Consider the following 23,117-nt stretch of genomic DNA (forward strand, 5'->3'; position numbering starts at 1 on the left):
ATGCAAGTGACAGAGAGGAGCTGTTTGTTGATGATGATTGATTGAATCACTAATTGGCAACTTGCAACAGTTTTCTTTATCTTTCTTTTGCTCTTTTTTCCCCTTGCTTTTCTTATTGCTTTTGACCTTAACTAACCAATACCCACCTTCCCATTTGAAAACAATGGGAAAACACAAAGAAGGGCATCTTTGGATTGAAGAGGAGAAAAATTGAGGTTAAAAGACTTGGATCTACTTTCCACCTGTAGAAAATGGTTGGACATCTTCAAGTATTCTGGTCATGCAATTTTGACTGCCAACTCAGTAAAAACTTTTCCTTCTATTTTTAGTTCATAATGAAAACTTTGTCTTTTACTAAAGAACATGCATCATTTCATTGCTTTTCTCATAGCATATGGAGGAGCATATATTCAACTCTGATATGGCACTGTCATGAGTCAAGAATGCAGTAACTACTTTCAACATTTACTGGCCTGGAGAATTTTAAAACAGATACAGTTAATAGTTGTTCTTCTACAGAGGGACAGGCAAATCATTTTTAAATTTGAAGAAAACAAAAAAATCAAGGTGCATATGACAAGAACAACAATGAGATAAAAAAAACCACAGTTGTAATACAGCATGAGCTGATGTTACCAATACTATATCAAGTCCAATAGCAACTCCAACCCTTATTGTATTTGACAAAAAACAATAATAAAATAGGCTAGCCACATTGCCACAAGGACAGTTTTACATTCTCTCTATGAAGTGTTTCAAATCTTCCTCTTCCAAGAAACTAAAAGCAATTTAGGATTTAGCTTTTGGCAGGAGCTAAATACTCCCTTGATGGAATCAGCAGATATATATCCAAGAATTTTCTTTTTTTCTCCTAATGTAATCAATGCTGGTTCTTCTAGCTAGATGAAAGTTTACAATTAAAAGATACCAAAATATAGTAATGTGTCATTTGTTTCCAAAACCAAACCATTTTGCAAGGAAGAACTGATTCTTTCCGCGGTTGGGACTAGCTGCCGCTTGTGGTGGAGCTGAAGTCGCTTTGACTGGTGATTTAGCTACAAGGGATGAATGTCAGTCTTTAAAGATTAAATGAAAATTGACAGTATAAAAAACTCTCTCTCTCTCTCTCTCTCTTCCAAAAAAGATGAAGGTATTTTAGAATAGCTCATAAGGGAAGCACCGTCTGTTTCAAGACCTGGTGGTGGAGTGATTACTCAATTCCACCAGGCTACTTGAGGACCAGTGAAAATGAAAATATGGAAATAATTATATGGTATGACTCTGATAGATTATAGAATGTAGTCTAACCAGATTTTGATGAACCCCTTTTCCCATTTCTTGCAGCATCATTAGCATTCTTGTCTGAGTTTTGGATGAAATTCGTTTCATGACGAGAATTTGAGGCTGATTTCCTCTCTGAAACCTTCTGCTTCACATGTTCTGTACCATCACTGCTGCCTGTAATCATATGAAGAAGTGTTAATCAAAGGTTGTCAAGGATTGTAGTGAACTAATGATCCTAATGTAAACAAAGCTATAGGGGTGTATATGAGTTAGCTTACTTTCATTAGGAGACTTCCCATAATTTTGCCTCAAAGCCTCAAGAAAGGAACTGTCTCCCTGATATTGTGTCACTGATCATAGAGAACACCAAAAAGTCGAATTCTAATTAAAATCACTAGAGTTGACTAATACAAGCAACACAATTTGAATGATGATCTAGAGAAGGAAATTAAGAAATTGGTACATTGATCGAAGAGTGCATTCCGGTAATTGGATGGCAAGCCAACTAATAGCAACTGAACTGCCTCTGCGTCTCTTGTCATAGGCAGTTGACCTGATGCTTTCAAATTTTGAGTGTCTAATAATATACCTGCAAGCTGCAACACAAGGTCAAGAAGTCACTGAAAATCCTAATAGAAAAGAAAAGACATGCTTCTTTTTCAGGGAACTAGGGTAAAGTAAATTACCAGGAGTTTCTTGAGCAAAGGGGTATCAAGTAGATCATAGGCGTCTTCACAGTAATTATCTGTAAGAATGGTGCACTGAGATCCAACCTCGCCGTTATTTCTCAGGACATCTTGCCCTGTTACAAGGATGTTCAACTTCCCAGTCATCATTAGACTCTCTAAATCCACCTGCGACCAAATTGCGGTAACAAATCAACCAACTTACACCGATATTAGGCCTAATGCCAAAGTAAACAAGCACATAGAAAAGTGGTACTTACTTCATCAGAAAAGAGCAAAGAAGTGACATCAAGGCCAACATGGAAAAATAGCCAAGCAGCCTCTCTTTGCTTCCACATCCTCCCTCTCTTCACATTCATCACAGGAACCACAACATACTGCACCTCATCATCGTTAACATTCCCTGCTTTACTATTGTTATTTTCCTTCCTCGCTCTGTTCTCCAATAGCCATGCATAACATATTGCTGCCACCATTGTACTTGTACCTGCATTTCCAGTATTATGCAGCGACACATTATTGGTACTGTCAATAAGATTCGTGATATTAATTTGAAAACTATAGCACAACAAAATATCATTTTCTATCGTCACATCTCTTTTTTAAACAGATCACATTGTTCACTTATTACATCAATTGTTATAATCAACCATGAATTAAAACATCTGTCACGTCATATGATCAAGTTTTCATGATTATAAATCAAATATATACATAACATCCTAGTCGGTTGAACTTGCAAATACTTACTATTTGAGGGATCGGAAAGTACGATTCTAGCCTTGGAATTAACTTGACCATCCAAAACTTTCTGAATTTTAGTCCTCTGCTCTTTGAGAAACCCATTGAGATCATCAATGCCTCCTCCTTGATCTTGTGCTTGAGCTGCATCCTTAGGCCAACCCACTGGATCAGACTTTACCGCTGCCTTCTCGATAGAACAAGTAGACGACGATATGGACCTCCGGTGGGCCGAAGGAACAAGGTTTTTGGGTGGAGAGAGCAGCTTATTATTGTCAGGTGTTGCTGACGGGCTTTGGAAGGTCCGGCGGGAAGGGACAGGGATCCCATGCGGGCGAGGTGAGGAAGGATCGTTTTGGAACCGCGACCTACGCGGCCCTGGTTGGCGCGGAGGAACAACTTGAGGGATAGGATCGGAATTTGGCTGTGGCTGGCTGGGTACTTGAGCCTGATTAGAGGGCTTGAGGATATTGGAAAACCATTTGTGTACCGCTGCAGCAGGGGAAGTATCTTGTGGCGAAGCAGGCGAAGTTGGTGTATCTTGTGCTACTTCCGACTTGTTCCGGCTGTGCTTCGCTGTGGTCTTCGATAGTATCTCTCCGCTCAAGCTCTCTGCGTTTCTATGCCTGTTGTTTGTTTCGGTTAGAGTGAGAACTTTACGTGGTATACATCCGATTGACAGTCTAACAACATAACGTGCTGCATGTATTAGATATTTGTTACATACCTTCTAGCAGACCTAGAGAGCGGGTCTCTGCGATCAAGTGCCGAAGAGAGGGATAATCTAGCAGCCTGGCCCGGGGATGCTGCGAACCTCGGTGAGCCTGTAGCTAACCGAGAAGGTGAGTTACTGCGGGAAGGGGAAGACGCAACAATGCGCCTAGCCTCTTCTAGCCATTCTTGAGTCATTTTGCTATTACTAGTTGTCGTAGTAGTAGCACTAGTAGGAGTACTGGTAGAACTAGTCGGAGTAGTGGGGGTGCTGGTATTAGGACTGTCTTCCTTGTAGTCGTCTAGGCCTCCGGTCAAGTTATAAGATTTGGTCTCAGAGCTGACGGTGCCAAAGAACATATCGTTCATGAAGTCAGTGAGGTCCGCCACTTGTTGCGGTTGCTGTTTACGGCGGATCTCTGCAGCAGGTTTCTTATTTTGCTGCTGCATGGTTAGTGGTGGAGGCCTTCTGCTTTCTTTGCTGCTGAATCTCATAGCCATAGCTAAGCCGGTGAATTTAATCGTTCTCTGATCAACAGAACAAGCACAAGGGGCGAGCTCCGATCAATGTCAGATGATCATTGGGTTATATGTCGTTGATACTGAGAGACGTACCTAGCAAAGTTGGAAATTTGGCCGGCATTATTCGGTACTGTCTTTTACTATGTGTATTTGTGAGTGTACATATCTTTGTATATGTGATGCCAGACCTTGTATTTTGTCTACATTTCGCTTTTGGTGCATGACTGATTTGTTTCTAGTAGGAGTTTCATATAGATTCATGCTACAGTGCACCTAATATTCATTGGTGATCCTTAAATTCAATGCAATGATGGATGAGTAACCATGAAAAGACTTCGGGCCTTGTGGCGTTTAGCTGGTCTATATCATATTCTTGCATGAGCGACTCTTTCAAACTGATTTTATAGGACTTTGTATATGTTTTAGCCCAAATAGAAGCCTTGTTCTTATGGATCTAGTCATGAAACTCATGTATAACATACGGATCTGCTTAATTTTGGCCCAAAAAGATGAAGTTATTGTTCATGTATTTAATATGGTGGATAATATTGCACCAATAAATGGCAATTGCCCTGAATTACACCATTCATTTTGGTCCAATTTGGTCGGCGATTGGTATTGGTGAGCATTTCTACTCTCTCGCTCTTTCTTTTTCCAATCTCTCTTCCATATGCGAGGGAATCACAAAACTAAAGCAAATTTCTTTTTCTCTATTTCTATTAACTCCCTCTTTCGATATATCCAAAAAGCTCAATTTGACAGTCGATGACTGATATTACAACTCGAGGAACTAAGTTCAATGTTATTCTTGTGTTTTTTTTGTGATGCAAATGGTGGACAAGGAATCGGATAAGCACTTTCACAATCCATAGATGTCAATATTATCTTAATTTAGTCATCCATGAGCCAAAAGGAAAATGTACGGACATAATGATTCGTGTGATTTTATAATAAACTAATAACGAACTAATTAACAATAAATGTATACTTGATTTAGCCACCTCTTCTCCTATATATCCGCAAGCATCTACCTACTATATTTGACTTCATCTTAAATACTCAAGTCGTAATATTCCTATAAGCACGTACATTTCACAAATTATGCACTACTCGACTCTCTATTGATCTATTTTCGGATTTCTCATATACAAATGTTTGTTGATGTTGATGCATTTGAATCCCTTCTCCTTTATATATATGGAAAGAAGAACATCTTTTAAACTACAATCTCCTTTATATATAATCTATGATCTTTGTAGTTTGATTAGCATTAAATTTTTCTTGTTAGAGGCTAGCCTCCTCTAGACAAGAGACAGTTATGCAAGCATAGTTGGCTTGCTTTGCCTTTGGACTCTAACCTACTCCACTGTTCCAACAAATTGGTACTTCTATCTTAGTTGACTATATATTGGCACTATAAAATCATTTTGTGCTGGCATCTTGATACTAGCCAGCTCAGCTTATATGAATGGGGTCAATTTCTATTTCTGCAAAGGGAAGGGGCTAGCAGTAGCATATCTTAAAGGCTGAGAACTCTTTTTCATTGCTGATATTTTCTTTGTATAACCGTCGAAATTTCATTTGCTTCCCAATTCTGTGGCCTTCTCCTTTTGCCCTTTCCAAAACATTAGAGGACAAAAGCATAGAATTTAACAAATGAAATATATTCGGGTGTAGAATCAAGAAGAATGAGCATGAGGGCAAGTAGCCCCAATCTTGACCCTCTATCTTCTCATCCACCACAATATGAACACCTTAAACAAATTTGAACCTACTCAGAGCGGTCAGAGTCAACCATTAAACAAAACCCTAAACACAACCAGCCCAAAAACCTTGTTTCGTCTTAATATTCTAATCCAAAATTTCAAACAAAACCCATCCCTTCAGGGTCCTTTAGAGCCATTTTCATCATGCTGTACATTATTCTCCACACTCTGTAATGCCTTATTGCCTTTATCCTTAATCTCACACAATCCAGCTTAAACTTCGGCCTTTTGACCATTTCCGCGTACCCCTTTTCTCATTTCTTTATATTTTTTTTCTTTGCCTTGTACTTTGTATAAAAAGGGTTCCCCAAGTACCCGTTAATCATCAGCTCAGCATCTTCAGAATCAGTTTCTCATAGTCTCTCTCTGCCTTTCTGCAACTCAAAGCGACCAAAAGGACTGAGATGGCTTCACGTGCTGGGATTCTATTGGCTTCTGTGCTTCTCCTCTCTTGCTTAGCAGAAACCTCCTATGGTGTTCTCTTCTCCACTCTGAAACAATCTCTTATTGTAACTGCTTCACACGGTATGTATATAATTTCCATGAAAAAGTTTCAAACTTTCTAGTCCCAAATCCTTATTTTCAATTGGGTTTTGTTTCATTTTTCATTTTAATTCATGGATTAATTATGCAGTTATAAATTCCATGTAAAGTTCCAAACTTTCTAGTCCCAAATCCTTTATCTTCAATTGGGTGTTGTTTAATTTGAATTGTGATTTTAATTCTTGAATTGATTTTTGCAGTTGAGGCAAATGGAACACTCGTGAAAGCTGGGGAAGACAAAATCTCTGTTACGTGGGGTTTGAACCAGAGCCTCCCAGCTGGGACTGACTCGGCCTACAAGACCGTCACAGTGAAGCTCTGCTATGCGCCGGTGAGCCAAGTCGACCGCGCGTGGAGGAAGACAGTGGACAACCTCGTCAAGGACAAGACCTGTCAGCACAAGATCGTCGCCAGGCCGTACAACGCCTCCATGCAGACCTTCGAGTGGACAGTCAAGCGTGACGTGCCCACCGCCACGTACTTCGTACGCGCCTACGCCTACAACGCCGCCGAGGTGGCGGTGGCTTACGGTCAAAACACGGGACCTAAGAAGGACTCCAACTTGTTTGAGGTGCAGTCTATCACCGGGCGCCACGTGACGCTTGATATTGTTTCCGTCTGCTTCAGCGCTTTCTCGGTTTTAGCCCTGGCTGGGTTCTTCATTGCTGAGAAGACGAGGGCAAAGTCGTCCAAAAGAAGTGTTGGTAACTAGGTCTATGTATGAGAATGAGAATCAAAAGAGTCCACTAATGTTTGGTTGGTTCTAGTAGTACCTTCACTAGCTTTGTATGATCATAGTGTTTGTTTTCTCATAAGCAATTATGCATTACCATGTTTCTATATATGAGAAGTTGAAAGTGATCAAATTGGTGCCATGGTGGGTTGAGTGTGACTTGGAAAAGAAGAGATGCCAACTATAATTAGTACAATATCATGTCGACGTGCTAGAATAGAAGGTGACTCTATAATAGTATTGAATTGGTGTGTATGATGAGCATTAATCCTTCTGAAAGTCAATGCAATGTTATTGATGTGATAAATACTATTTTTCATGTATGATAAATTAGTATCTCGTGATGACTTTCGGTCACAGAGTTACGAGTTTATGAGAGTATATAAATTAATTATAAATAACGGCAATAGCACTAGTGATTCTATCAAAGATGATTTCTATTTATTTATAGAAATTTGACGCTTACACATTAGTTTATGTAGGATTTAATTTTTAGAAATAGTGCTATATTTAGCTGCTGATGTTCTAGTGTGTCGAAATCGAATACCAACCAACCGAATACTAACCGAAGTTTTAGGTTTGGTAAACCGACTTTTTTGTGACTGAGAGTGATAAAACTGAATCAAAAATTACCAAAAAAGTTGGTTTGATTTTGGTAAATACTGAATCTATCGATTATCTATATATTAGCTATATATACTATGATTTTCAATACACATACATGTATATTAAGAAATAAATATAAATATTTTCATAATAGTATGAACATTACTACATATTCTACATGGAGTGGATGAATACTGGTCAAAGATGGTTAAATAACTTAATTTTATTGAAAATGGCTAAAACTTGATGTCATATGTACAAAAGAAAACTATAATTAGTAGATGATACAAAGTTTACGATTATAAAATTGAAAAACCTAGGATTGTTCATTCTAATTTATATTACAAAGAATTAGGTGTTTAAAAATTAGTAATACCGAAAACTGAAATACTGAACTTGACATATATGATTAAAAACTGAAAATTTTGGCTGGTAATTGGTAGCTCAATTTTAAAACCGAAAGCTTTGGTTTTGAAGTTGGTAATAACTATAACCGATTTGAACCGACCGAGTAACAGCAGATTTTCTTCATTGCTGGTTTATATTTTCTTAGCATGTATAATTTGTTTTTGTATTAGGAGGTGTTTGGCTTCGTCCTCAATCCTCTTCTTATTGTTCTCTAACAAATTCTGGGGGCATCTCTATTGGTGCCTTCTTTTGACCATTTTTATTTTTTATTTTTAAAGAGAATGCAAAGGAGCACAACATTAATGAAAACTTTTTTTTTTTTTAGGAGAAACGTGAACACTTTCATTACTTCGGCTAACAAAGTTACAAAGGAACCCGCCATGTGTGTGGTCCCGATAAAATGAGAACCTAAACGTAACTCTGTTCTGACAAACACAGCACATCCTAACGGTAGAGAAAAGAGAAGGGAAATACTCAAAAGACTGCCTCGTATGGGCCCTAAACCTTCCCTACCGAGCTCCGTTCCATTATTAAAAAACAAATAAAAAACAAAAGCAACCCAATTACAAAACCAAACTAACAAACACAACGAAAGAAACAAACTTCAAGGACCATCTTCAAGGAGCATAGGCCTCCTCCTCAAGCCTAGAGAGCAGTGCACGATGCTTTGCAGCTGAAAGAATCTTGGGTTTATGTTTCTTCCCATCCCCAACCTTACCAGTAGTAGGGGATGAAGACTTCCCCACCTCAACCTGCAAGCCTTTGGTAGGGGAGCCCTCCACCCCAAAACTGAAAGTGGAAGTAGACACCCTGTGCTTCTGACGACCCAAAGAATTCTGGCTAGTAGGAGTCGGGTGCACACCTCCCACAGAAGCTCCAGATGAGTCATGAGTCCCTTGAGCAACACCAGATCCAGATCCCAATCTCCCTTTCTTCAATGGGGAAGTGACTTCACCACCACCCATTTTCCCAAGCATCGACCCAACCATGGCCTGCACCTCATTAACACTCTCTTCCACGACCACAGGCAGAGAGTCCACCTTTCCCTCCAACAATAATGGACCAACCCCAGAAAGGTCACCCACCCCCCTGGGTTCTGGTAAAGCTGCAAAACCCGGTGGCACTCTCACCCCACTGGGACGGGTAACAGCCTCCATCACCATCGATGAATCTCCTTGCAAAACCACACCCCGCTGTTCACCCCCTGATGAGGCTGCAGTCACACTCGTACCCCACTCCTCCGTCGGAGGACCACCACAGCCCCCCACCCCATACTCAAAGAAACCACACACCAAACATAAACCCCTGACATTTAAATACTCAAGATCAACCTCTTTCGCACAAGAATTAGAAAAAGAGTACCTAAAATGCCTTGGAAGGGGGCGATCGAGATTCACCACCACCAACACCTTGACCTCCTCATGACGCTTCAATTAATCTCCTTTCATCCACATGAACAACCCGACCCAAACACCCAGCCACCTTCCGAGTCCAATTCGGTGTGGAATAGGCCGGCGGCATCCCTCTTATTTGGACCCAGATCGGCAACCGGTTCAGAGGCACATCCATGATCTCGCTCACCCCATCATAGTCCCCTAAAACCAGAGTAGCCGAACGATAGTACCACAATGACTTAGCCAAAACCCGCTTTTTATCCGTCGGATTGACGAATCGGAAGAGAAACCGTCCATTCGGACGTTCGCGGATCACCAAACCATGGTCAGCCACGGGCTAGATTTGGCCAATTTGGGACATGAACCGGTGCGGCGCCGCTTTCATAGGTTCCACCGAAATCAGACGCCCCACCAACCAGTGATAGGTTGGATCTGCCAAATCCACCGCTGGATCCTCATTGTGGAAGTCATCTCCCCCAATAGCGAGGGCTGCAGCAAGCTTCGAAGTCACATCCTCAACACCAGTCATTTTGGATTAAGGGAGGAGGAAGGAGAAAAGAATGAGAGAACAAGACAAGAAGGAAGCGGATCCGGCCTGACGGCTACAGCAAACAACGAGAGAGAGGAGTTCTCTCTCGGACGAATTTTTTAGGTTATTAATGAAAACTATTTTGAAATTCGTTAGTTAAATTTGAAAATATGAATAGTGAAAAGGAATTCAAAAGCATTGAAAAATAATGCAGTACTAGCTAGTGGAGAAAAAAAATGTCTGAAAGTCGTCTCTCCTCACATGCAGCATAAGCTGCATTGAAGTGCAATTTGCGCTTGATGATTTTTATGTATAAACGAGATTCAGACTTCACAGAAATCAAGTAGAAACCTCCAAAAATATTCTCAGATGGCATCGCGTAGTGAGATTGTCTTGGCTTCCCTTCTTCTTTTTCTTTCATGCTTAGCAGAAACCTCTGATGCAAATGGCGTCGTCCTCTTTTCCTCTCTGCCCAACACTTTAGAAATGATCGTGTCACCCCACAAACCAGAACAGGGTATGTAAAATTTTCAGCTTTTTAGTCGAAAATCCGATCTTTTTTTTAAGTGGGTTAACTTTCAATGCATGAATTTTACAGTTATGAAACCTGCGGAAGGTAGTTGGACTTTTGGTGGGACGTTAAAAGCTGGAGAAGACAAACTCAGCATCTCATGGCGTCTAAACCAGAGTTTCTCAGCTGGAACCACCGACTCGGGGTACAAGACCATCAAGGTGAAGCTGTGCTACGCGCCGGTGAGTCAAGTGGACCGCGGGTGGAGGAAGACGGTGGACAACCTCGCAAAGGACAAGACGTGCCAGTTCAAGATCGAAACTAGACCATACAAACACGGCTCTAGCAAGTGGAAGTACATAGATTGGACCATAAAGCACGACGTGCCTTCTGCTTCGTACTTCGTACGCGCCTACGCTTACGACGGCGCAGGTGTTGCGGTGGCTTACGGTCAAAGCACGGGACCGAAGAAAAACTACAACATATTTGAGGTCCAGGGGATCACCGGACGACACAAGACGCTTGATGTGGTATCGATTTGCTTTAGTGCTTTCTCCGTTTTGTCCTTGGTTGGGTTCTTTGTTGTTGAGAAGACAAGGGCAAAGCCTACCTAATCAGATGTGAAGGAAAACTCCATGGTACATTCACATTGTTTGTTGTTATCATTGATGATTGTTAACCGTTGATGTGTTACATTCATATATATATATATATATATATATAGTAACGATTGACAATTGTTAATGACTTTCAGTTGTGTTAAATTCAGCATTCAGTTTCAAAATCATTTGCATTAGTACTGGTATTCACATCACAAGTGCAAGTGCTGAGACTTCTTGATGAATTTGTGCATACCATGATGAGCAAAATAACAGGATGGAGGATACAAAATCCATGGACATGAAAGATAGTAACTTCCAAATATAGAGTTATGTTAGATCCATATAATAATCAATTTATTTTTCTATTATTATTTGATAAGAGAAACCCAGATCGATATACATACACACACATACACACATAGAATACTTGTACAATCAAACACTTTATCTTCTACATTCTGGTAATTAAACTGAAGCCTTGTGCATTACCTTCTCAGTCTTCGCAGCATGCATGTGCTCCCCAGTTAAACTAAAGCCTTCACCTTCGATCATATAATTGCCATAACTTTTTAGCTAGCTAGGTTGCTAATAAATCCGACATCAGCTTCATCTAAATTTCCATAAATTAAGGAAATCAAGCTATTGGTGTAACTGAAGATGCTCGTAACATCCCAGCTCCAACTCCCAAATGGACCTATTACATGTTTCATAGAACCACATCTTAGATCCAAAAGATTAAATCAACACTGTTGCTTATATATATGAAAAATATGCCATATTCCCATTCACCACACTTAGCATCCTTCAATTCATACTTGGGAAGTGATTTAGATATATGGTTATAATTTATGCTGTAATAATCTCGCGTCCACACTTTTTTGTTCTGATCTTTCAACACCCATATCTCAATACTTCTATCTATACCTATTGACGATGAAGTATCTACAACGGCTACAGATCCTTTTAGAGTCAGCAAGTTTAAGTATGTAGAGTCCAAGTTTCGATCCTCAATACCAAGCTTGTATGACCTTTGTAACGAGGGAAGAGGAGTCCGATAGAACTCTTCTTTCTTAAAGTCAAAAGAACATATAAAACTGTTAAACAGCGACAAGCTTGGCCCGTGACCCACCATTGTACCGATACTGTCCCAACTTAACCACCCTTTAGGTGTTGGGTTTTAATCACAAAAGGCCTCGGTACAATTGGGTGAGATCCACCCACTTATAAATTATATTTTATTTGTCACTTTTCCAATGTGGGATCTTTCCTCTCCAACACGCCCCCTCACGTGCAACCTAACTCTAGGTCTGCACGTGAAATTAATTAATCCAATTTCCACATTGGAAATTGGGACACAAGTCTCATATCGGAGACTTGGTCGATACAATCCAAGGCCCACATTGGACACTTGGTAATTTTGATGGCAATACAGGGAACCCCAATTTGGGCTCATGATACGTGCCTACGTGGAGACGCAATTGGATAAGTACCCGCTCTGATACCATGTTAAACAGCGACAAGCGTGGCCCGTGGCCCACCATTGTACCGATACTGTCCCAACTTAACCACCCTTTAGGTGTTGGGTTTTAATCACAAAAGGCCTCGGTACAATTGGGTGAGATCCACCCACTTATAAGTTATATTTTATTTGTCACTTTTCCAATGTGGGATCTTTCCTCTCCAACAAAAACTGCTTGTTGTACGTTGTACTTCCTGTACTTATATATTCATAGCTAGGCTGACCAATGCATGTCTCCATACGCACATACATTCTACACCCTATCTAAATGATAGGGAGGAAGAACTGATGATATCTCTCGCCATGAGGTTGTGCCCAATTCAAGAACTACCACGCTCCCCTCTCCTTTAACGTAAACTCCAGTAACAAGATGTTATATTATCAAATGATTCAAATCCCATACCAAAATATTCACATGATATTCCGGAATACAACATTATTTTCTAAGTTCGACATTCATTGGGAGCCTTAGAACCTCTCCTTCACCAACGACATGTATTCACATACTCCGGCTCCTCTAAAGTGAGGAGCCTGTGAATTTATTTTAATTTAATAAAATTCAGACTCTTTATCTAATCTAAAGGTCTTGAAAATTGACACATCACTTGTTAACGTTAGAATCCGCGAGAGTCTAATTAATATTAGAGAGTTTTTCAAAAAAAAAAAAAAATTTAATATTAGAGAGAAAGAGAGAGAAGAGAGACACACAAAGAATTTTTATGTTTATATTTTGATATTTGCACTTGTAAATTTTTAGTTAGTATATTTATTGTATGATACATTTTAAAATACCGTATAAAGTACAGTACATAATGTAGAGGTGCCAATTGGCACCTATTTTTTTTAATCCAACCTCATAAATTTGCCACTGATATGAGTGGCATTCCAAAGCTACTAATATCAGTGTGGATTTAGATTCTGTCTTGCCTTTGCCTTGGATGAAGTTATTTCACTGATGTTTTTTCAGTGCCTATTGCCCCAATAGCACTTACTATAGAGGGGACTGATTCCTCATTAGTGGCTAATGCCATTAGCCACTGTTATCAGTGTGCTTTGTCCCAATAGGGACTAATTCAAATCAGTGGGGTTTGGGGAAATTTGTAGTAGTGTCTAGTCTCAGCAATTTTAGAGCAGAAAGGCTAAAAGTAAAAGGCAATAAGATCATGCAACTCTTGTATGTTTTATTAGACTTTTATATTCATCATGCAATTAGTTTAAAGACTAGATTTGAATAACTGAAATAGGGCATGATTAGACAATTCTTCGGTTATCATGAGAAGCAACCATCTAATTGTCAACTACAACAACCTAAAACCCAAATAGACAGGTATTAGATTTTTGGGTTCATCTACAATATATTGATGTACTAATACATCGAATAGATTAGTTCCATTCGGAGATACACTAGCTTTATGCATTAGTAGAGGCTAGTATCGATTATCGAACTACTTTACCAAGCTCTGTATCGAACTAAAGGTACTTAATGTATCAATACAATAATACTAATTTGATTCAGAGATAAACTGACCTCATGTATTAGTAGACTAGTATCAAGCAATTCTAGCTCTCTATTGAACCAAATCTACTTGATGTAGCGGTACATTGATGTACTGTAGAACTTGCCTACATTTTTAGAATCCTCCCTACACAATCCCTAAACATACCTACTGAAGGAAGACATCAATCTACGTTAGCATAACATGTTCTTCAGGGTTATCTGTTAGAACTTGCTTAAGAACAACCATAAGAAAACTGATAAACACGTCTCTATATATGAATTTGTCAAGCAATTGAGCTAGCTTGGATTCGAGATTGGAAACATGTGTGGTTGGAGGTTGACTCAACTCTAGTTCTTCATTTTCTTAAATCACCCAATTTGGTGCCTTGGCAAATTCGAGTGGAATGGGGTAATTGCTTACACCGCATCTCTCAAATGCAATTCCGGTGCTCTCATATATTTCGGGAAGGGAATCAAGTTGCAGATGCTCTTGCAAACTTTGGTCTCACTTCAGATACTATGGTTTGGTGGGACTCGCCCCCGGATTTTGTTGCTTCTTTTTGCAATAGAGATTTTATGGGGCTTCTTAATTTTAGCTTTCGGTAGTTTTTTGCTTGGTTGTTTGATCAGATGTCTTTCAACTTTCTTACTGGAGCGGTTAGGTTCATGTCCCTCTCTATCTAGTTAGTCTTTCTTCTTTCTTCTTTTATTAATAAATTTGGGGGGAATTTTCCTCTCTCATTCAAAACAAAAAAAAACATAAATGAAATCAGTTATCATCCACCACTCTGGTTTTGCTCGATTTAAATGTAATGTGAAAGAAAGAGGGAAGTGACATTCTCAAGCATAATCCATGTCCATACATGGATGGTGGCAAACAAGCTATGTAAGTATGAACCAATGGCCAGTTAATTATTCCAAGGAGCAGGAGCAGAGCACGGCAGTTGGTTAACTCCATTGTCCAGGGCTTTCAGTTTAGCCCATTTGGTTAGGCGAGAAGTGGGAGCCCTAGTTTCACCTGTTAAAAGGCCAATTAAAGGGTAAAGCCCAAAAGGAACAGAGAAAGACTAAATCTGAGCTTTTCATTTATGTCGTCAAGTACTTTTAATTGTAATTTTGTGGTCTCATTGATATGGCCGTATCGAGAAGCTCCTCCCTCTCTCTAAAACCTTTTAGCTCCTCCCTATCCTCAACACTGTTCCAGAACCCCACACCTTAGATCTAAACCTCCCCCATGCCCTCATAACTATTCCAGAATCTTACCTACTGGATCTTTCCTCCAGAACCCTCACCCACTTGTAATAATTCCAACCCCTTTGCTTTCCGCCTTCTCTTTTCTCTACCCAGTCTTTTTTGACTTGTGGTAGCTTATCCTCTCGGTTTGTGGAGGTTTTCTGCTCTACCAAAACGTGGTAGTTTATACTCCTCATCCTCCACTTCTTTTTGGAAAGGAGCCTGCGTCCTGTGTCCTTTGCTCCCCTTTCCCCCAACATACCTTCACATAATCACCTTGCTTCCCGTTTGGAAAACACTTTCCTTGATGAGATTGAGAACGAAGTTTCTCTGCTTGGTGCAATAATTGCAGACGTGGTTCCAAACATTGGAGGAATAAAGGGCTCACTCCGAACCTCCTGGAAGAATCTTGGTGCAATCAAAGTTGCACATTTCCACCATAACATCTTCTCCATAAAAGCATCACCTGAGGATGCAACAACCCTCCTTGATGGTGGTCCCTGGCATGTTGACAACATGAGATTTAATGTGGTCAAATGGCTGCCAACACTCACTATCAGTGATGTTCATTTCCACAAGGTCTCGTACTGGGTTCAGATATCTGGGCTCACAAGGGAGAAAATGAATACAAAGAATGCTTTGGTGATCGGCTCGGAGATTGGAACTGTTTTGGAAGTGGAAGACCCAGGCGTTGTTGATGCTACCCTTAGGGGTTAACCACCGGAGGATAAAAGTCCTCTTGGATTCCAGAAACCCACTCCCAACTGGTTTCTAGCTTCCTCTCAATGAGTACACTTCTACAAGAGTCGACTATGCCTATGAGGGGCTATGTGATTTTTGCTACAAATGTGGGAAACTTGGCCACAATCTAGATGTCTGCAAAAACTTCCGTATCATCAACCCAGATGAAGGTGAACCAGAAAACATCTGGTATGGTCCATGGATGAAAAGGAAGTCTGTCTCGGTGAAGCAACAATCTTGGCTTGACCGGCCGGAGCGAGTTAACCGGAGAAAACCCAAAACCAAAAGGGTCACGGGTACCTGCCCAGATTCCACACTCTCATCAGAGACTGGTCCAAGTCGTCAAATCCAAGGTACCAGACATGATTCAAACTGTGCAGACAACGACATGTCTTTCCCTCTGATCTCTGCACCAGATGATGGCGACATGACCTCCTGTTTTTCAAATTCAATTTGCATCCCCATGCATAATAATCCAAAGCACAAGCTGCCCCCGACCCCACCGATGACCCATGCCTCATCTCTGAAGGTACACCCCTTTCTTAGCCCTAACTGGCTAAAGCTTGCTGTTACCACAACTAAAACTCATGTTGAGTGGACTAGAAAAGTCAATCCCCCACCAGTGAGTGTCAATCCATGGCCCAATGGGCCACAACTCTCATTGGCTGATAAGCTTCCTGAGTCTCGAAATCTAGAAATAGGCCCAAGCCACATCAGGCCTGTTTTGTTGGGAAATGGTAAAGGAAAATACCCGGCCTATCCATACTCTCTCCCCTCCCTTAACCAGACTCACGCCTCAACAAATAAACCCCATCACCCAACTCATTCAACCCCCCACCCAACTTTCAATTCATCACCCCCAATTCCTCCATCCGCCAAGAGACATTTCTCTCAAACCTTTTCCACCACAAACCCAAGACATTCCAAAACCAGATCTCTCTCAACACCCAACTCCAATTCTACTTCGGAGGATAACTGGGACCAAACTATCCCGGTTCCTGCCCCCCTCAAAGCTGGACCTTCAAGAGGTAGAGGTCGCCCACGTGGTAGAGGCAGAGGAGCTCGTGGGGGTCGATCAGTGGTTTCACCTCCGATAACCAGAAGCGGCAGGTTTGCTTAAAAAAAGAGAAGATTTGATCTTTTCCCAAGCACAGACCTTAATCTGGGAGATTTTCAAGAAATTAGAGTCAAAATTTTGGATGACTCTTCAGAACTCAATAATGAAGCTCCCGGACAAGTTAATGATCTGGAGGATCTCTCCCCCCTCCAGGGCGGTGGTGGCTGGCCTACAGCCACAAGGAGTCAATGAGTCAATTTCTCTCCTGGAACTGTCAAGGGTTGGGACGTGCTTTGACAGTCCAGAAACTAGGGGAGCTAATTCGCTCCCACTCTCCGTCCGTGGTATTTCTTTGTGAAACCAAACATTCCAGCTTCAGAGTTAACAAATTACGTCGACAGTTCAAATACTGCAAGGGCTTCACCGTCGATCCATCTCGTACCTCTGCAGGTGGCTTGGCTCTGTGGTGGAGACCAGATGTGGAGGTAACAGTCTTGTTTAAAGATAAGAATCTTATTGATACTCTCATTAAATTTCCAAGTCTAAATTCAACCATCAGAGTTACTTGCTTCTACGGACCACCCTATCAGGAAGACAAGGCACCCTTTTGGTCATCTTTGTCTTATATCTTGGTTCCTCCTGATACCCATTGGTTATGCTTAGGGGACTTTAATGAAATTGTTAGCAATGCTGAAAAAGAGGGGGGGAATCCCTTGGCCTTGGAATAGAACTCGTTTCTTGAAAGAGTTTATGGATCGCAATGCTCTACTCGATCTAAATTTCTCTGGCCCTGTGTTTACATGGGAAAATGGGAGAGATGACACGGATGATCTCATCCGCGAGAGACTAGACAGGGCAATGGGCAATGCAAAGTGGTTGTGCACATGGCCAGACTCAATGGTTATACATGAACCAAGAGTGGGTTCCGATCATTGCCCTCTGGTAGTTTATTCGCATCCACGGGTAAAGAAAGGCCCCAAGATCTTTCACTTTGAAGCTTCTTGGGAGAATGATCCAGAGTGTGAAGAAATCATCAGCACCTGTTGGAGGACTGACACCTCCTCAGACCCCTTCCAACTTTGGGACTCTAACCTAAAGGCGTGCAAAAGGAACCTGTCCAAGTGGAGCAAAAAGAAATTCCCAAACAATAAGGCTGTAATTGATGCCTTGAATTGGGAGATCAGCTGCATTCAAGAGTCCGTTGTGTCAATAGAATCAAAAACAAGGGAGAAAGAATTGCTCACTGAGCTTGAGGCAGCCTGGAAACTTGAGGAATGTTATTGGAAGCAACGGTCGAGAATTGACTGGCTCATGGAAGGGGACAGAAACACAAAATTTTTCCACCTTTCTACGCTTCACCGACGGCAGAAAAACAAGGTTAACAGTCTGTGTGTTGGTGCTGATGTCTGGATTAATGGTGACTGTCAGATCAGGGAAGCTTTTACCACTTTCTTCAGGGATTTATATACCTCCTCTGGTCCCAGAGCTTGGGGGAATGTTCTTCATAATGTGGAAAGGCAAATCACTCGTGAGCAGAATTCTAACCTCACCAAGCCATTCTCTATGGAGGAAGTCCGTAGGGCTACCAAGCAACTTGGCAACTTTAAAGCCCCGGGTCCTGATGGATTTCCAGGTCACTTCTATTGCAGTTACTGGGACACTGTGTGTGATACTATTAATCGGGCTGCTTCTTGCTTCTTTGATGGTAGCTTTGATGGTAACTCTTCTCTTGACCTTTTAAATTGCACAAACATTACTTTGATCCCAAAAGTTCCTCACCCCGAGTCAGTCGGTCAGTTTCGGCCAATTAGCCTTTGCAACAACTCAATCAAAATCCTTTCTAAGCTGCTGGCCAATCGTTTGAAACCTATTCTCCCGTTGATCATCTCCGAACATCAAAATGCCTTTGTCCCCGGTAGACAAATCCAAGATAATCTCATTCTTGCACATGAGGCATACCACTACCTAAAGCTCAAAAGTTCAAAATCCGATCACGAGCTTGCTTTGAAACTGGACATGAAAAAAGCATACGACCGCGTCGAATGGGACTTCTTAGAGGCTGTGCTTCAAAAATTTGGTTTCGACCAAGGTTGGGTGAGGTTAGTTATGAAAGTGGTTTCCTCTGTCTCCTTCTCTCTTATGCTGAATGGAAAGCAAGGCAAAACCTTTAATCCCACCAGAGGCCTAAGACAGGGGGACCCTCTGTCCCCTTACCTTTTTCTCCTAATTGGTGAAGTTCTTCCGAGAAATGTCTCTGCTGCCATCTGCAAGGTCTGAAGCTTAGTAAAAATTGCCCGGGCCTTTCCCATTTATTCTTTGCAGATGATTCTCTGTTTTTCTTGAAAGCAACAACTGCAAACTGTCGAGTTTTAAGCTCCATCCTTGACAACTATTGTGCTGCTTCCGGTCAAACAATCAACTATGGCAAGTCATCCTTGTACTTCTCGGCTAACACCCCTTTGGAGTCCAAAGCCGAAATTGCAGCTGCTCTACATATTCCAATCTCAGATGAACCTGGTATTTATCTCGACCTTCCAACTTTCTAGGGCAACTCAAAGAAAAAGCTTTAGCTTACATCAGAGAGAGAATCTCACAGAAACTGGATGGATGGAAGGCTACTGTCCTCTCACAAGCAAGAAGGGAAATTTTGATTAAGGCTGTGGCAATGGCCGTCCCAACCTATCCTATGTCCGTCTTTCTTCTCCCCATAACTCTTTGCAAGGCGATCAACTCAGACATTGCCAACTTTTGGTGGGGGACAAATGAATCTAAAGGGAAAATTCATTGGAAAGCATGGAATAGCCTTTTTAGCAGCAAATTGGAGGGGGGAATTGGTTTTAAAGATCTGCATATCTATAACTTAGCCCTCTTGGCAAAACAGTGCTGGAGATTGGTCAAGAGTCCAAATTCTTTTTGGTGTAGAGTGTTGAAAGATCGGTACTTTGATACCTCCTCCTTTTTGAAAGCCAAAAGAGGTTCCAGGCCTTCGTGGATTTGGAATAGTTTACTGGCCGGAAGAGATACAATCACTGATAATGCTTTCTGGCAAGTCGGAAATGGTCGAAAGATTGACGTTTGGAAAGATAGATGGGTTCCTAATGGTAATGGTGGTCTGATCAAGCCAACTCTCACCTCCAACAAATTTACCCCCCTTCTTGTGTCGGAAATCATTGACGATAATAGGAACTGGAACTTTGAGCACTTGGAACCCTTCCTGGAGTCATCTGATGTTAGAGCTATAAAGGCTATCCCAATTGGGAATAGCAATGATGAGGATTCTTTGATCTGGCCCCATACAGAAAATGGCTCTTACTCAGTTAAAAGTGGATACCACAGGCTATTCTCTTCTGTTAATCTAGAGACAAAATGCAAGCCTTCTTCTTCCTTCCAGGTGGACAAAAGAATTTGGAATAGTCCAGAAAGCAGAGTTTTTAAAGAAAATATCAGAGTTTATAATTCAATGTTTTCTTTTACATCAATGGGAGCTACAATTGATCGGAAAATAAACACTGGATCAGGTCCTTATGTCTTTAAAATTAGTGGTCAAGTACATCATTTAATGGGTTCTGTATTACCTTCTGATGGAGAAAGTCCTAAATATGCTCAATTATACGTGTATGATACAAAAAATGAGGTCTCAAATCGTGTGAATGCAATTGATCCTGGTCATGTAAATGCAAATATCAAAGCAGACATTGTTGGAGGACTGATTAAAATGTTTGATGAAATTAATGAATTAGTGAAAGAATTTCGAACAATGAGAGATAAATTTGAAAGTCATTCTATACCTTCATTAAATATGAGTATACTTAATCGTCAACCTATTGATAGTAAACAATACGAAGAACCAATGACTGAAGAAATTGGTGGTTTAATAGTTGGTGATATTGGAGAGCACAATTCAAATAAAGATATAATTATTGAGTCAAATAACGGATATTTACAACGTATTTCTAAAATTCATCCAAAGTACATGGCATTGCAATATCCAATACTTTTTCCATATGGTGAAGATGGATATAAGATAGATTTATTGATGCAACGAATTGCAGGAAATAATACAAACAAAAGACAGAAAATGTCAATGCGTGCTTATATTGCATATCAAATTCAAGATAGAAATAATGAAGTGAATAACATACTAAAAGGCGGACGATTATTTCAACAATTTTTAGTTGATGCTTATGCAACAGTTGAAGAAGATCGTTTAGATTGGATCAGAAGAAATCAAAAGAATTTTCGAACTGAAATTTATAAAGATATTTTTGCTGCTAATTCAGCAGGAATTAATAAAGGTCGTGATTTAGGACAAAAAATCATTTTACCGAGTTCTCATACAGGAAGTCCTAGAGATATGATTAATAATTATCAAGATGCTATGGCAATTTGTAGAGAATATGGTAATCCAGATTTATTTTTAACTTTTACATGCAATGTTAAGTGGCCAGAAATAGAAAGATATTTTAAGACGAAACCTGGGTATAAAGTTGAAGATAGACCTGACATCATTTCCAGAATGTTTAATGTAAAATTACAAGATATGATTAATTATATTAAGTCTGGAGAACCTTTTGGAGAAATTGAAGCACATGTGCACACTATAGAATTTCAAAAGAGAGGACTTCCTCATGCTCACATGTTATTTTGGTTAAAAAAAGATTATAAATGTTATACAGCGACTGATGTAGATTCTATTATCTCAGCGGAATTACCAGATAAAAATGTTAATCCAAGACTTTTTGAAATTGTCAGTCAATTTATGATTCATGGACCTTGCGGACAAATAAATTCAAAATCTCCTTGCATGCGAGATGGAAAATGTTCCAAATTTTTTCCAAAACCATATAATATAAATACCAAACTTGAAACAAATTTACCTCCAGTGTATAGACGCCGTGATGATGATACAAAATTTGTAAAAAGAAATAACGTGCATATTGGAAATAATTTTGTTGTTCCTTATAATTCAAATTTATTATTAAGATATGATGCTCATATTAATGTTGAATGGTGTTAGTGGAGAGATCCAAAAATGAAAATACCTAGCGCTCTGCTAGGGTTGGGAGAGCGCCGCTCTTGGCCTCTCTGTAACTTACTCCATCACCGATGGAGCAACATTCCGGCATCGTTCTTGGTGTCGATACCTTGGCGCACGGCTCATTCCATGTTGCCTGATAGGCCATGGCTTGCAATCTTGCCGGCGACGACCTCCTTTTATCAGAGGCTATCTGATCATAGCGGTTCTTTTCTGAGGAGGGAAGAGGATGCGCTGCATACCTGGACTGGGATGGCACCGAGAGTTCGTCATCTTCGTCCAATCCGGGCTCGATTGAAATCGGTGGAAAGTGGATCTGATGGTGATTGGTGGAGAGAAGCTGGGGTTGTGCCGCCTTGCTGGGTTGGTACGTTACCGGCTGTTAACCCAATCCGACAGTGCCAGGCACATATGAAGATGGGCTTGTGGGATAGATCTGGTCCGGGGGAGGTGATGGGCCGCTGCTTGACCATGATTACCGGTGATGGGATTCCAACACCGATTTCGCCAAGACCATCTGCTTCGTCTCTGAGGAGCTCCAATCCTCGTAAGGCGAACGATGCAGGCCGGCTGTGGTTCCAGTCAGTGGATCCGAGTACCACTAGGGCAGGAGGCGACGCTCTGATTCGAGCAGACAAGTCTGGGAATGGAGGTCTCCGCCCAGGAATGACGGCGCAGCGCCTGGGGTCGAGGGCAGAGCAGGGAGGAGCTGATGCTAGGGTGCCCAAATCAGATTCAAATGGACTTGGGCTCTTGTCAGATCTGTTTTGGCAGATTTGATTTGGGTCTCGGGCCAGATTTGGATCCGTATTTGGGATCCAGGTCGCTTACACATTCGGATCTTGTATCCGAAACAGCTGCTCCTATTGATCTGGTATTGGTTCTGGTTCTTAGGAGTTCGTTTGCTAATTTTCGAGTTTCTGACACCCTCGATTACTTTCGAACTCCTGGTGAGCGAATCACCTCTCCTAGGTGATTATTTCATCGGTTACGGTTAC

General features: G+C 40.9%; 3 protein-coding genes across 3 annotated transcripts; 2 read left to right on the forward strand and 1 right to left on the reverse strand.

Annotated features, from left to right (window-relative positions):
* Positions 1-433: 433 nt before the first annotated feature.
* LOC133745618 (uncharacterized) lies at positions 434-4,073 on the reverse strand. Its single transcript, XM_062173723.1, has 8 exons — positions 3,439-4,073; positions 2,721-3,337; positions 2,231-2,457; positions 1,971-2,138; positions 1,748-1,880; positions 1,563-1,634; positions 1,309-1,458; positions 434-1,055 (listed from the first exon to the last, which is right to left on the reverse strand). The coding sequence occupies exons 1-8, from the start codon at positions 3,921-3,923 to the stop codon at positions 946-948; spliced, it is 1,962 nt and encodes a 653-aa protein (XP_062029707.1). The 5' UTR covers positions 3,924-4,073; the 3' UTR covers positions 434-945.
* A 1,738-nt stretch (positions 4,074-5,811) lies between these two features.
* LOC133746562 (high-affinity nitrate transporter 3.1-like) lies at positions 5,812-7,128 on the forward strand. The gene is made up of 2 exons (XM_062174730.1): positions 5,812-6,235; positions 6,454-7,128. The coding sequence occupies exons 1-2, from the start codon at positions 6,115-6,117 to the stop codon at positions 6,963-6,965; spliced, it is 633 nt and encodes a 210-aa protein (XP_062030714.1). The 5' UTR covers positions 5,812-6,114; the 3' UTR covers positions 6,966-7,128.
* Positions 7,129-9,430: 2,302 nt separating this feature from the next.
* On the forward strand, positions 9,431-11,221 carry LOC133745597 (high-affinity nitrate transporter 3.2-like). Its single transcript, XM_062173694.1, has 2 exons — positions 9,431-10,440; positions 10,522-11,221. Exons 1-2 carry the CDS (start codon positions 10,293-10,295, stop codon positions 11,046-11,048), a joined length of 675 nt encoding a protein of 224 aa, XP_062029678.1. The 5' UTR covers positions 9,431-10,292; the 3' UTR covers positions 11,049-11,221.
* Positions 11,222-23,117: the final 11,896 nt, after the last annotated feature.

The sequence above is a fragment of the Rosa rugosa genome, chromosome 4 (assembly GCF_958449725.1).
Source record: "Rosa rugosa chromosome 4, drRosRugo1.1, whole genome shotgun sequence".
Taxonomy (NCBI): domain Eukaryota; kingdom Viridiplantae; phylum Streptophyta; class Magnoliopsida; order Rosales; family Rosaceae; genus Rosa; species Rosa rugosa.